The sequence below is a fragment of the Vulpes vulpes genome, chromosome 13 (assembly GCF_048418805.1).
Source record: "Vulpes vulpes isolate BD-2025 chromosome 13, VulVul3, whole genome shotgun sequence".
In the NCBI taxonomy this organism is placed as follows: domain Eukaryota; kingdom Metazoa; phylum Chordata; class Mammalia; order Carnivora; family Canidae; genus Vulpes; species Vulpes vulpes.
The window spans coordinates 28,300,560-28,314,881 of NC_132792.1; the positions used below are offsets into that span (position 1 = coordinate 28,300,560).

Genomic DNA, 14,322 nt, shown 5'->3' on the forward strand with positions numbered 1-14,322 from the left:
AAAATTATAAATTATGATAGGTGTTTGAAGAAAAATATAATTAAAATGACATGGGCATAATTAGTATGTTGCAAAATCAGAGGCTTTAATGAACCCTGGTAACTCACTAAATGGAATTTTAAAAAATATTTTATCTATTTATTAGAGTGCGAGAGAGTATGAGCAGAGGGAGAGGCAGATTCCCCGCTGAGCAGGGAGCCTGACACAATACTTGATCCCAGGATTCTGGGATCATCACCTGAGCTACAGGCAGGTGCCACCCAGGTGCCCCAAAATGGAATATTTTAAGCTGCAAAGTAAATTATCTTCCACTGTATACTAATCATGACAAATTATTCCATTCACTAGCTTGTGCTGACCTATCTTTGCCTCTAATTAAAATTATTTGATACTCTATCTTCTGTGGGGGCAGAGAAGGAAGGATTTGTCTCTGTCCTCCTTACTGTCTAATAGTCGACACATTTTAAATGCTGAAGAGAATAGTACATAGTATAAAACCAAGGTTGTTTATTAAACAATTCTTTCTATTTGTGATTTGGAACATTCTTAGTTGATAGGTTTCTTGACTAATGACTGAGCACATGTGATAGTTATATCTTTATAAAAATGCATATTAAGAATGTTTTTATCAGTTTATATACAGTCTTATAGATTTGTAGGATAAATAACCAATCTGTTTACCATAAAGTATGCAGCATCTGTCAAAAAAGATTACTATGGTGGGATTTAATTTTGTATAGCTGAATAATTTATCAGATATGATGTGTGTCTGAAATTTAAAAGCTGTTCTAGAATAATTCTTGGACCAGTTTTCAATTGTAGATAAAAACAAAGTATGGAAGTAATATTTTGAATGTGTGTGATAAACATGTTGGAGTGTACACTTGTGTAATTTTTTTAAGAAAGTTAGTTTGACTTTTCACAAAAGAAGGTATTTGCCAACTACGCTTGCATTTCTTTAAGTTATGAAGTCATTCTACTTGATTTTATTAAGTAACATTTTAAATCTTTTTTTTTTAACATTTTAAATCTTAATATTTTTCTTAAAGTTCTTATTACATGGCAGTTTATATTCATAATTATACTTCCTGATATTAAGGAGAAATATAGAAGGGTGCACTTCCAGATGAAGATGAAATAGTTTTAAAAGCCTTTTTGCATTTCTGTGTTAACCAAAAGTAATATATGACCTACCTCAGAGATGTGGGTTTGGTTCCAGGCAATTGCAATAAAATGAATATCATAATAAAACTAGTCAGAAGAATTTTTTGGTTTCCTAGTGCATATAAAAGTTGTGTTTACACCGTACTATAGTCTGTTAAGTGTGCATTATAGCATTATGTCTTTAAAAAACAATGTATATACCTTAGTTTAAAAATATTTTATTACTAAAAAACACTAACCATTATCTGATCTTTCAGTGCGTCATAATCTTTTGCTGGTGGAAGGTCTTTCCTTGATTTCTTAGAACAGCAGTGAAGTTTTCCACATCTATTGGCTGGCTCTTCCTTTCACAAACGATTTCTCAGTAGCATGTGATACTGTTTGATAGCATTTTACTTACAGAACTTCTTTCAAAATTGGGAGTCAGTTCTCTCACATCCTGCTGCTGCTTTATCAACTTAAGTTTATGTAATACTCTAAATCTTTTGTTGTCATTTCCAATAATCTCCACCAAGAGTAGATTCCATCTCAAGAAAGTCATAAGAAGCACCTCCTCATCTGTTTAAGTTTTATCATGAGATTGCAGCATTTCAATCCCATCTTCAGACTCCACTTTTCATTTTAGTTCTCTTGCTATTTCCACCACATCTACAGTTACTTTCTCCACTGTCATCTTGAATCTTTTAAAGTCATCGATAAGGCTTGGAATTAACTTCTTCCAAACTCCTGTTAATATTTCTGTTTTGACCTCTTCCCATGAATCACAAATGTTCTTAATGACATCTTAATAGTAAATCCTTCCTAGACAGTTTTCAATTTACTTTGCCCAGATTCATCAGAAGAATCACTATCTATGGCAGCTATAGCCTTAGAAAAGGCTATTTCTTAATAAAACTTGAAATTACTCCTTGATCCATGGACTGCAGGACAGATGATGTGTTAGCAGGCACAAAATCAACATGAATGTCATTGTACATCTCCATCAGAGCTCGTGAGTGACCAGATGTATTGTCAATGAGCAGTAATATTTGAAAGGAATCTTTTTTTCCTAAGCATTAGGTCTCAACAGTGGGTTTAAAATACTCAGTAAATCGTTTTGTAAACAGATGTACTATCATCCAGGCATAGAGCAAATTTGACATAATTTGTTTGTAGAGCACAGAGTAAATTTGACATAATTCATAAGGGCCTTACGATTTTTGGAATGATAAATGAACACTGATTTCAACTTAAAGTCACCAGCTACATTAGCCCCTTATGAGAGAGTCAGTCTGTCCTTTGAGGCTTTAAATCCAGGCATTGACTTCTTTTTAGCTATGAAAGTCCTAGATGGCAGGATCCCTGGGTGGCGCAGTGGTTTAGCGCCTGCCTTTGGCACAGGGCGCGAACCCGCAGACCTGGGATCGAATCCCACGTCGGGCTCCCGGTGCGTGGAGCCTGCTTCTCCCTCTGCCTATGTCTCTGCCCCTCTCTCTCTCTCTCTCTCTCTCTCTCTGTGTGTGTGTGACTATCATAAATAAATTTAAAAAATTAAAAAAAAAAAAAAAGTCCTAGATGGCATCTTCTTCCAATATAAGGCTCTACTTGAAAATCTGTTTGGTATGGTCACCTTCATTAATTATCTTGGCTAGATCTTCTGGAAAACTTGTTGCAGCTTCTACATTAATACAACTTCACCTTGGGTGCTTTTATGTTCTAGAAGTAACTCCCTTAAGCTTCATGAACTAACCTCTACTACCTTTAGACTTTTCTTCTGTAGCTTTCTTAACCTCTCTCAGCCTTCATAGAATTGACAAGAGTTAGGACCTTGTTTAGGGTTAGGTTTCAACTTCAGGGAATGTTATGCCTGTTTTGATCTTTTTTCCAGACCACTGAAAATTTCTCCCTATCAGCAGTAGGACTGTTGGCTTCTTATCATTCTTGTGTTCAGTTGAAAGATTATCCTTTTCCCCACTAATATGAAATGCCACTCGTATCACATTTTAAATTCTCATTTGTATGTGGGACTTTTTCTGAACCCTTTAATCTGATTGTGTCTTGATTCCTGAGTCAGGACCAAATTGTTTCGAAAAAGGTAGATTTGTGATATGTTTTAGTATTTGCTGTACTCCCTAGACTTGATAATTGTGACCCACTGTCATTTGCTTCGTTGTTTTTCTTACTGTCTTCATTATTAATTATACTTCATACTTTTTGCCAATTTATAAATCTCTTCTCAAGATTGATTATTCTATCAGTTATATCTCCTGGGGAAAAAAATCTGGACTTGTTCTCTGTGCCTTCGTGGAATACCTGTCTCCCTTTGTCATTTGTTCTGGAGATTACCTTAGTCTGTCTCCTGTGATAGAGCTGCAGTTTCATTGTCTTCCTTTTTCTTGGTTTACTATTGTAAAGCTTCAGTAGCTTTATAGGGAAGGTTGGTTTAGAGGTAAATTTTTCACATCTAAAAATGTCCATTTTACTCTCATATTTGAATAATGGTATTGCTAAGCATGGTACTATAGTAGGTTGAAAACTACTTTATCCCAGAATTTAAAGACATTGTTCTATCACTTTCTAGCTTTCTACTCTAGAAGTAAGAAGCCATTTTTATCCTTGATCATGTATTTTCCTCTCTAGCAATTTGAAGGGTTTATTTTTTCCCCCTTTATCCTCATTGCTCTGAAATTTCACAGTGATATTCCTTAGTATAGGTTTATTTTAATTCTTCATACTAGATAGACCCTTTTAATTTAGAAATTCATCTTTAGTTCTGGGGAATATTTTGAATTATTTCTTAAGTGAATTATTTTCTTTTATGTTCACTATTTATTCTTGGGGAACTGCTGTTGGTTAAATATTAGATCTCTTGAACCAGACTTCTAATTTTTTTTTTTTAATCTTTTCTCCAATTTCCCATCTCTTTATCTTTGTGTTCTACACTGTGGGAGATTTTCTCGCATCATCTTCCAAATCTTCTGTAGGTTAAAAACAAATCTCTGAGCAGCCAGGTGGCTTAGTGGTTTAGCGCCACCTTCGGCCCAGGGCATAATCCTGGAGACCGAGGATCGAGTCCTGCGTAGGGCTCCTTGCATGGGACCTGCTTCTCCCTCTGCCTGTGTTTCTGCCTCTTTCTCTCTCTCCTCTCTATGTATTCTCATGAATAAATAAATAAAATCTTTAAAAAAAATCTGATGTTACATCTTTCAGTTATTTTATTGACAATTATTTTATTGATAATTATTGATAATTATTGATATTGTATCACAATATCAATGATTTTTCATTTTTCAAGGGATATTGATAGTTCTAGGGTTTTTATTGAGCTATAACTAATATATGACATGTTCATTTCAGGTACACAATGTAATGATTCGATATTTGTATATATTATGAAATGATCCCCATAGTAAGTCTAAGTTACCACCCATAGCCACACATAGTATTTTGGGGGGGGGGGTTGATGAGAACTTTTAAGATTTGCTTTCTTGACAAATTTCAAATATGCAGTACAGTATTAATAACTATAGTCACCATGCAGTACTTTATATCCCATGACTTATTTTATTACTAGAAGTTTGTACCATTTGACCCTCTTCATCCATTTATCTGTCCCTTCACCCACCACCGCTAGTAACCACCAATCTGTTCTCTGTATCTATGAGCTTTTTGTTTGTTTTGTTTTGTTTTGAAGATTCCACCTATAAGTGAGATCACATGGTATTTGTCTTTCTCTCTCTTATTTCACCTAGCATAATGACCTCAAGGTTCATACATGGAATTGCAAATGGCAAGATTTTATTCTTTTTTATGGCCTATAAATAGCTAGATGCTTATCATTTTCTTTATCCACTCCTCCATCAGTGGGATACTTAAGTTGTTTCCATGTCTGGCTATTGTAAATTAACTGCAGTGAACATGGGTATACATGTATCTTTTTGAGTTTCGTGTTTTTGTTTTGGTAGTTCTATTTTTAATTATTTGAGGAACCTCTGTGCTGTTTTCCATAGTGGCTGCACCAGTTTACATTTTCACCAACAGCGTACAAATGTTCTCTTTTCTCCACATGCTTGCCAACATGTTATTTCTTATCTTTTTGATAATAGCCATTCTGAGAAGTGTGAGACAATATCTCACTATAGTTTTGATTTGCATTTCCCTGATGATTAGTGATGTTGCCTATCTTTTCATGTACCTGTTGGCTATCTATAGGTCTTCTTTGGGAAAATGTCTGTTCAGATCCTCTGCCCATTTTTTTAGTTGAATTATTTAGGTTTATTTGCTATTCAGTAGTAGAGTTCTTTATGTATTTTGGATATTAACTCCTTAGCTCTATCATTTGTAATATCTTCTCCCATTTGGTAGCTTGCCCTTTAATTTTGTAGGTGAGTTCTTTTGCTGTGCAGACTTTTTAGTTTGATATAGTCCCCTTAGTTAATTTTGCTTTTGTCATCTTTACTTTGGTGTCAGATCCAAAAAGTCATCTCCAAGACTTATGTCAAGGAACTTACCACACCTGTGCGATCTAATAGATGTCTGTGGTTTCAAGTCTTACTGTCAAGTCTTCAGTCTTTAATCCATTTTGAGTTAACTTTGTTTATAGTGTAATATAGTGGTCCAGTTTTAATCTTTTGCATATGGCTGTCCAGTTTCCCCAACACCACTTATTGAAGAATATATAATCAAAGAATATACAATTCCCCATTGTATATTTTTGGCTCCTTTGTTGTAAATCAATTCCACATATATATGCATGGGTTTATTTCTGGGCTTTCTATTCTGTTCCATTTGTCTATTTGTATCAGTACCATACTGTTTTGATTAGTATAGCTTTGTAATATACTTTGAGATCAGGATGTGTGATACCTCTCCCTTTGTTGTTCTTGCTTAAGGTTGATTTGATTGTTTAGGATCTTTTGTGGTTCCATATGTATTTCTTATTTAACATACTCAATATGTTGTTGCATCACTTGAGAAAGGAAAAGAACTGCTAGTCAACTTGAAGATATCTATTAAGGAATATTTACACAAAATATTTAAAGGTCTGCTTTAAGCTGTCTGGACAAGATTGAGATTTTTCTATATAATCTGAATAATCAGAAAATTATTTTTGTGCTTAAAATCTTGACCAAATTAGATATTTTTCTCAGCAGAAGTTCTGCATTTTGATACATTTTGTATTTTATTGATGAGCTGAATTACTTTAAGATAAGCATTGTATAGGATAGCTTAAACCAGCTTTTTGTTTTTAAGCTTGAATAGAATTTATATTTTTATTTTTAAATCTTTACTATTTTTGCATAAAATCGGTAGACTGTAAGAATTTTCAATTTTGAGGGTTTCTGTCATTTAATTTCTCTTATTCTATATATTTTCCTGTTATTTAAAGGAACTGGACTATTGCCATATTCTGTAATTCACTCTCGGAGTGATTGGTAGCCTAGATAACCTGAGATGCTATCAATAATTTACTAATACTTCATGGACCTTATTTCAGGTTTTGCTTTGACCTGATTTTAATACATAAAAGATCAACAAGCATAATGCAAAGCAGTAAATCCCCAGAGTAGGATTATGGATCAGCTTGCAGTACTTGTGGGTCTTTTTTTTTTTTTTTAAAGATTTTATTTATTTATTCATGAGAGACACAGAGAGAGGAGTAGAGACACAGGCAGAGGCAGAAGCAGGCCCCAAGCAGGGAGCCCGATGTGGGACTCGATCCAGGGACTCCAGGACCATGCCCTGAGCCGAAGGCAGATGCCAAACCACTGAGCCACCCAGGGATCCCCCAGTACTTGTGGGTCTTGATGTATGTTGCCATATTGCCCAGCTATGTTGGAATATGAGACAGAATATGGATGCAAAGAAAGGAAGGACAAAAAATTAATTCTACATGAAGTTATTATGCAGAGTAGGCTTTTCTTTCTTTTATGTTAAAATCTGACCTTAAATATTTCCTTAAATAATATATCTCCAAGCCTCCAAACTAAGACTAGTAAACTTTTTTGCATCTCACATAGCTCCTGCTACTCTTTCATCTTTTTTTCTATCTTTTTCATCTTTAATAATTTATATATTTTGGGGATTAAGTGATTGTCCTCTACTCCCCATCGCCTGGCATAAACTTTATAAAAGTGGGGAATAGACGTATTTGTCATTAGCATTTAACAGTTCATATTTTGTTGAATGAAAGGCAAGGAAGGAAGATAATTGGTTTGGTTTGGCTGGCATATGGTACTCATGGGGGAGAATAATGAGAGGTTGGAAAGCGAGGTTGTACCTAAATTGTAGTGAGCCATGAATGAGAAATTTAGAAGTTTGGATTTTATTGTTTTGGTAGAAAGGCTCTGTTAAAGTTTTAAAAGGAATTTGGGCATAAACTGGTTAGTTGACAGTTATGTAAAAATCGATTAAAGAGAGACTGGAGAAGTAAATTCGTTAAAAAACGGGGAAATAGTAATGAGCCTGGACTTAGGGGAGTGACCAGCTTAGGAATCAGACAGTAAATATTTATTAATTGACTCCTATAAACTGGGCATTTTGCTAATTGCTGGATAGAAAGCAGTGAACAAAGAAGCTATGGTGTGTGATCTTTGGTTATCTATGCAGTATATCATAAAAGAATGATATACTTTTCAGCAGAAAAAACTGCAACTGTTATGACTGCTCCAGAGAAAATAAAGGGGCTATGAAAGCATCAAACAGATATGTTACAGCTTGCAGAGAAGTCTTGGAAGGCTTATGAGGATACTGATATAGCTGAGAGCCTTAGAACGGCTAGCTAAATGAAGAATAACATGGATGAGCCTTTTTTTAAGCAGGAGGCACAGTATATGCAAAGGCCCTGAAGTGATTGAAAACTGGTCATGTTTAATGAATGGAGAAATTTAGTATGGCTGGAGAGGAGTCTTTCATGATAGTAATAGAATGGTTAGATAAGAGGCAGTGGTTAAAGAGAACTCTAGGTCTTCTCAGTTGTATATGGCAGCAAGAGGAAGAATCCAACAGATAACCTAGACTTCAAGACTGAAAGTGTCATTAAATGTTTAGCTACTTAAACCACCTTCATAAATAGCTTTTATATTATCATTTAAAAACATGTTTGTAATACCAACTCCACATAATCTGTAGCTTTAATGGGAATAAATTTTCTGCTCTTTTAAAACAAAATATAGTGATCTTAAACATTGGAATATTAATATATTTAGTACAGTTTCTTTTGTATTTTTCAGAGTAAAATGCTTTTGACCTCACTTTAAAGAGTTGTGTTTTGGGGGATGCAGGAGACACACAAAAGATAAATGGCTATCGAATGTGATAAAATACTGAGTATGTTGTGGAAAATCTTTTACCTTTAGAGTTCAGCTTTAGGTAAGAGTATCAGATATTAGCTAACTATAGCAATGCAGAGACAATGAAATTTACACATTTCTAAAATAAGTCAGGCACCAGCAGAAAACACAGGAGTTAATGGGAAACCACACAAGCTGCAGGAATTTTTACCAGTCAAAAAAATGCCTTCTTAAAAAAAAAAAAAAATGCCTTCTTGTTTAAGTAAATCGACACAATTCCTGATTTTTAGTAACAAATAAAAGGAGGGTTAGTAGAGAACAGTGATATAAAATGAAATCCACTATCCATGACATTGAAATAGTAGTGGATTTCATTTTTCTTGGATTACTTGTTCTTTATGTTTGCTTAGAATGTGTACTTAGAAGAAAATTGATCAGAAACACAGAGAACAAAATTTTGACACATAAATCCAGGGAGTTTTATGGTTGAGTTGGCTCATATTCATCATCAAATTGTTCTTAACTCTAAGCATATTTTAAGGATAAATTTTAAATGATTATATCTTTGTAGATTTAGTTTATAATTATTTTATTGATGACCTAGTTTAATTTTCACATTTTGAATGAAATTCTATTAACTCTTTTTCAATAAATGTATAAAATAGGGTTAACATAAATTCCGTTATTCTTATAAGGGTATTTTTATTAACTAGATTATTTGGGTTGGTTAGGAGATCTGGAATTACATAATTATGTGATTGCCAATGTCTTGACTATATTTTAAAATCAGGAAGGCTATCAGGCTAGGAATTTTAGTTTATAATATTCCAAGGAAAGATTTTATTACTAGTTTTCTAGTTTTCTTCATCAAACTAGTGATAACATGAGAGGGCCTGGCAAGTTGTACAATGTCTTCGATGAAGAGAGGTGAAAAGAGAACAGTTAATGTTCAAACACCCATATGTGCATAGATGTATACCGTATACTCTTAAATACTATGCATACATCCTCTTCCATCAGCTACTTACCTACTACTAAAGGGTGCTTTTGTTGGTACCAATAAATTAAGCCTCTTTTTCAAAAACGATTATCTCCCTTGCTCCTTTCCCTCTCTCCTTTTGTGTCTTTCTCTTTCCTCTGAAATTCAGTGGCCGTTTAGGTTATAGAGTGCAATCCTGAGTGCCCTCAGAGTTTACAACATAAACATATACACTAGCCCTAAGCTAGGTTATTTCATTATATTTTTATCACTGATGTTCCTTATAGTAGATGTAATTTCTGTCATCATTATACATCGTAAAACTTTTTTCTCCCTTAGATTGTTACTAATTAAGGATTTCTGTAAATGTGAAATGTGGTCTCCTCCCTTCAAGGATCTTACAGTCTCTGGTTAGTGAAATGGGATAGGTCATGCATAGTACAAGATAATAGCACAAACATGAACACTGCAGGTACTGAATCATAATATTTAAAAGAAGGTGATCCATAAATACCTGAAAGTCTCTAGAGTGAGTTCAAAGACTTATGTACATGAAATTTAGTTTCTAGACTCCATTAACATCATTTTTATTTTTTTCATTAGCATGTTGGCAGACAAACTGAACATGACTCCAGAAGAAGCTGAAAGGTGGATTGTAAATTTGATTAGAAATGCTAGACTGGATGCCAAGATTGATTCTAAATTAGTGAGTATTAAATTAGTTATGCTACATCTATAAATTGCTGACTATTGTAAAACTTTTTTGGGAATTTTTCATTTGGATATTTTATTCTATTTTGTTAAGAATTTTTGCTTCGTTTTAAGGCAATAGCAGCCACCTTTTTTTTTCTTTTTGTCGTTTTTTTGTCGTTGCTGGATGATTATTGTCATCTCCAGTGCATAAAAATGTGTGCAACAGTCATGTAGTGTTGTGATGTCATGCTCATGACCTACCTGGAAAGTTCAGATATAGTATTACAGAATCAATTTCCCTCTGTCTCATTTTAGGGTCATGTGGTTATGGGTAACAATGCAGTCTCACCATATCAGCAAGTGATTGAAAAGACCAAGAGCCTTTCATTTAGAAGCCAGATGTTGGCCATGAATATTGAGAAGAAACTTAATCAGAATAGTAGGTCAGAGGTAAGAACCACAGATTTTCTGATTTGTCTGGAATTTAGCAGTAACGTAACATAAATACTAATATATTGGTTATATCTGATTTTGTATTTCTAATTAGGGATATGGACATTTTAAAAAAAAATCTGTTACTAAACTGAAAAAAATTGTGTTCCTGGTTTATATTATATCTGTTTTTCTTCCCATTTATTCTGCCTGTGTGGCTTCATTTACTCTTCTGCTGAGGGTTTACAACATATCATTTTGATACTGGCATATAATAACTTTCATGTGTAGACTTCTTTCAAGAGGTTGAAATCTGTATTCTTTTTAAATCTGAAGAAATACTTCTATGAAAATATTGATCTTATTTATAGTGTTGATCTTTAAAAACTGATTTTATCTGATACTCGTATTTAACTGTGTCAAAAAAATATACCTCCTCCCTTTTGGTAGAGAGCATGCATATTAGGTATTAAAGGAACTTGAATGGCCTTGTAATTTTAGAATCACAAACCAGCTTTAATGCTTTTTGGCCATTATGGTTGTGTATAATTGGAGTATAGGAAGTTTAGGAAGCATATAGCTGCTTCCTAAAACAGATGGACAATCAGAGACCTCATGATTGAAGTTCATCAAATACTTTAAATAGTTCTTCAATTTAAAAAATTTTTTTTAAAATTTTTGTTTAATTTTTGTTTGTTTGTTTGTTTATTTATTTATTTATTTATTTGAGACAGAGAGAGAGAGAGAGAGAGGCAGAGCACAGGCAGAGGGAGAAGCAGGCTCCATGCAGGGAGCCCGATGTGGGACTCGATCCTGGGTCTCCAGGATCATGCCCTGGGCTGAAGGCAGCGCTAAACCGCTGAGCCATCCGGGCTGCCCTAGTTCTTCAATTTTAAAAGAGAGGAAGAATTGGGAAATTATGTTTATGCCTCTTCCAACCAAGTCCAGAATAACTCAACCTAAAACAACTTTTAGATAATATTCTTTTCTGTTTGCTTGAAGATCAATTTGTATTGACTTTTTAAAATAATATTGAAAAAAAATGAAAAAAATAATATTGATGATACTGTCAATGTTACTCTTTATAATTGGTCAAAAACTGTTTTAGCTGATATTTTGATGTGGTTTTTTGTTCTAAGTGGCACATTTGACATTTAGAAATGGTGGAGGTCGTTAAAATCATAGTGGTTTGGGCAGGAATTCTAAAAGGAAATGCTAGCCTCACTTTCTTCTAAGTTAGCTTTTTCCAAAAGTACTTTCTTCTCACCATGTCAATTTCTCTTTCTGTGTTATAGGCTCCTAACTGGGCAACTCAGGACTCTGGCTTCTACTGAAGAACTGTATAAAGATAATATGAAAAAACTATAAAATAAAGATGAAATAATAAAATCACTGTATAAAGAGTGACATACATTTTAGAAACAGTTAACATGTTGAGTATAAATTTGGGGGAATTTGAATAAAATTGGCTGTGTTTCATTTTATCTGGTGAATTTCCTCGTGTGTTTAAGTTTTTTTTAACTTTTCATTTTGGAATAATTTCAGATTCACAGCAGGTTGTAAAAATAGTACAGAAAGGTGTCATGAAGCCTAAATCTAGTTTACCCCAGTTTTTCCGTCTCTGTTACTGTAATACATTATTACAACCAGGATATAGACATGGGGACAATGTGTACAAATAGTTCTGTGCCATTTTATCACTTGTGTAGGTTTGTGTAGCCTTTAGTACAGTCAAGATAAGGAACTATTCTTTGCCTTCATGGTGTGTGGAGTTGATTGTTCCTTTCCACGTTTTCTCACAAAACTTCAGGATCAAGTGATTCCTGGCCAAGAAACAAAAGCAGAATTATCCCATTCCCCCACTGGATTCAGATGAGAACTGGTAATAAAACCAGGTATAATTCCAAGAGGATGCATTGGAGGAGAACCAGACTAGGTCTCTAAGGGATTACATATGAGATGGCACACATGCTTATCCTGCATGAAGGTCACGTGCTCGTATCCTATCATTATGTGTGCATCACTACTACCTGAACAATAGACATGTTTTATTGGGGAAATGATTTTTCTGTGACTATGCCTCTGTACCAGTAGGTTGGTTTAGTAATATATGAGATCTTTTGTTCAGAAAAACTTTTTGAACTTCTCCCTTGTGCTGCTCCCTCCATGGTCATACCTACCTCCACCAGCTCTAACTCCCGGCAACCACTAATCTGTCCAGTCTCTATAATTTGTCATCAGGAGAATATTCTAGAAATGGGATTATACAACATGACCTTTTGAATTTAACTTTTTCTACTCATAATGCCCTTGAGATCTATTGAAGTTGCTATATCAGTAGTTTTTTCCCTTTTATTGTTAAGTCTTACTCCATGGTATTGATGTACCACATTGCTTAACCATGTACCTTTAAGGACAGAGTTGTTTCTAGTTTGAGGCTAATTATAAATAAAGCTACTATTTCTTAATTTCTTAATGTGGCTTCTTGTCATTCACTGGACAGCTACAGAGACTAAACAGGAGTATAAGCTGAATTTTATAAATGACTTCTTGAATATTACAGATGTGTGCGCACACACACACAGTTTACTGGATACCCAAGATCTTTAAGTCTTTAAGTATGTAAAGTCTGGTTGGGTCTCCTTTACACAGAAGTGCTTTGATTTTTCACTTTGGTTGTTGAACTAAAAAAGCTAGTTGGACAACAGACATTTCTGTTTCTGCACTCAGTGGTACAAGGATAAAAGAGGGTTTTTATTTGGCATCTGGTCAGATCACCCTCAACCTGCAGTTAAGTTTAGAGATTATGGGCCAGATTTGGCCCATGTGCTATGATTTCAGGCCCCTGGTTTGTGGTATTGGTTCTTCCAAACTGTAGCCCAAAGGTGCTACAGTAGAGGAGGATTGCTGCTGGCTAGGGTAAGCCAAATGCTAGTTTTTTATTTCTCTATAGCCCATGTTGTGAAAATGCCAATTTTAAAGGATCATCAGTAGTACAAAATGGTCAAATTCATAGAGAGGTATCCAAAAGGGGTATATCAGTAACTAGATCAATACAGGCCCATTTTACTTTGTGTGCAAGGGCTAATTCCATGAATCAGAAGTACAGACCTATGAGAAATAGTTACACAAAACTACATAGAATTACATATGTTACTCCAGCTATACAGAAATGGGAAGGATGTTAAGCTGCCTGTTTCCCTTTCCACTAGTGACCCAAGGGCAAAAAGTTCTTAGAGGCATCACTAATGAACGACTTTTTATCTAAGATGATGGTTCAACCAAACCACATTAATGGCAAGGATTTCTAGGTGATTCCATGGCAGTTGAAAGCAAATCCAGCAGTTAACTCTGTGCTTTGCTGGACCAGAAAGAAAACCCAAGGAGGAAAGAGGAAGCTAATATTAAACATTTATTATTATGTGTCAGGCATTTTCACATTTATATATTTAGAGAATTTTAAGAAGGAAAGCTAACATTTGAGTGCCACACTTTTGCCTGGAAACACTGAGATTTTGGCATTAATATTTGTATATTATTGATGGGGAAACATGTTTACTCAAGATCCTACCGAGTAAATGTTAAAGCAATGAATTGAAACCCGGGCTTTTTCAGTTACAACACGTTGTCCCTTCTTACATCGTTATTGCTTTAAATTTACAAAGGGTTAAGTGGTATACATTTAGTAGGTTGTAAAGGAGGCTCTTGATCCACGAAACAGTTTAAGTCTCTGTGCACCATTATTTTCAAGTGCGTAAAAGATTCTCATTTTTCTTCTACCAG

General features: G+C 34.5%; 1 protein-coding gene across 1 annotated transcript in view; it reads left to right on the forward strand.

The window, feature by feature from the left end:
* Positions 1–12,023, forward strand: part of EIF3E (eukaryotic translation initiation factor 3 subunit E) — a 52,967-nt gene extending 40,944 nt beyond the window's left edge. The window contains exons 11-13 of the mRNA XM_025994855.2: positions 10,018–10,120; positions 10,423–10,557; positions 11,835–12,023. Coding sequence (XP_025850640.1) covers positions 10,018–10,120; positions 10,423–10,557; positions 11,835–11,873 — 277 coding nt within the window. The 3' untranslated portion in view covers positions 11,874–12,023. The remainder of the gene's footprint in view (positions 1–10,017; positions 10,121–10,422; positions 10,558–11,834) is intronic.
* The last annotated feature ends 2,299 nt before the right edge of the window (positions 12,024–14,322 follow it).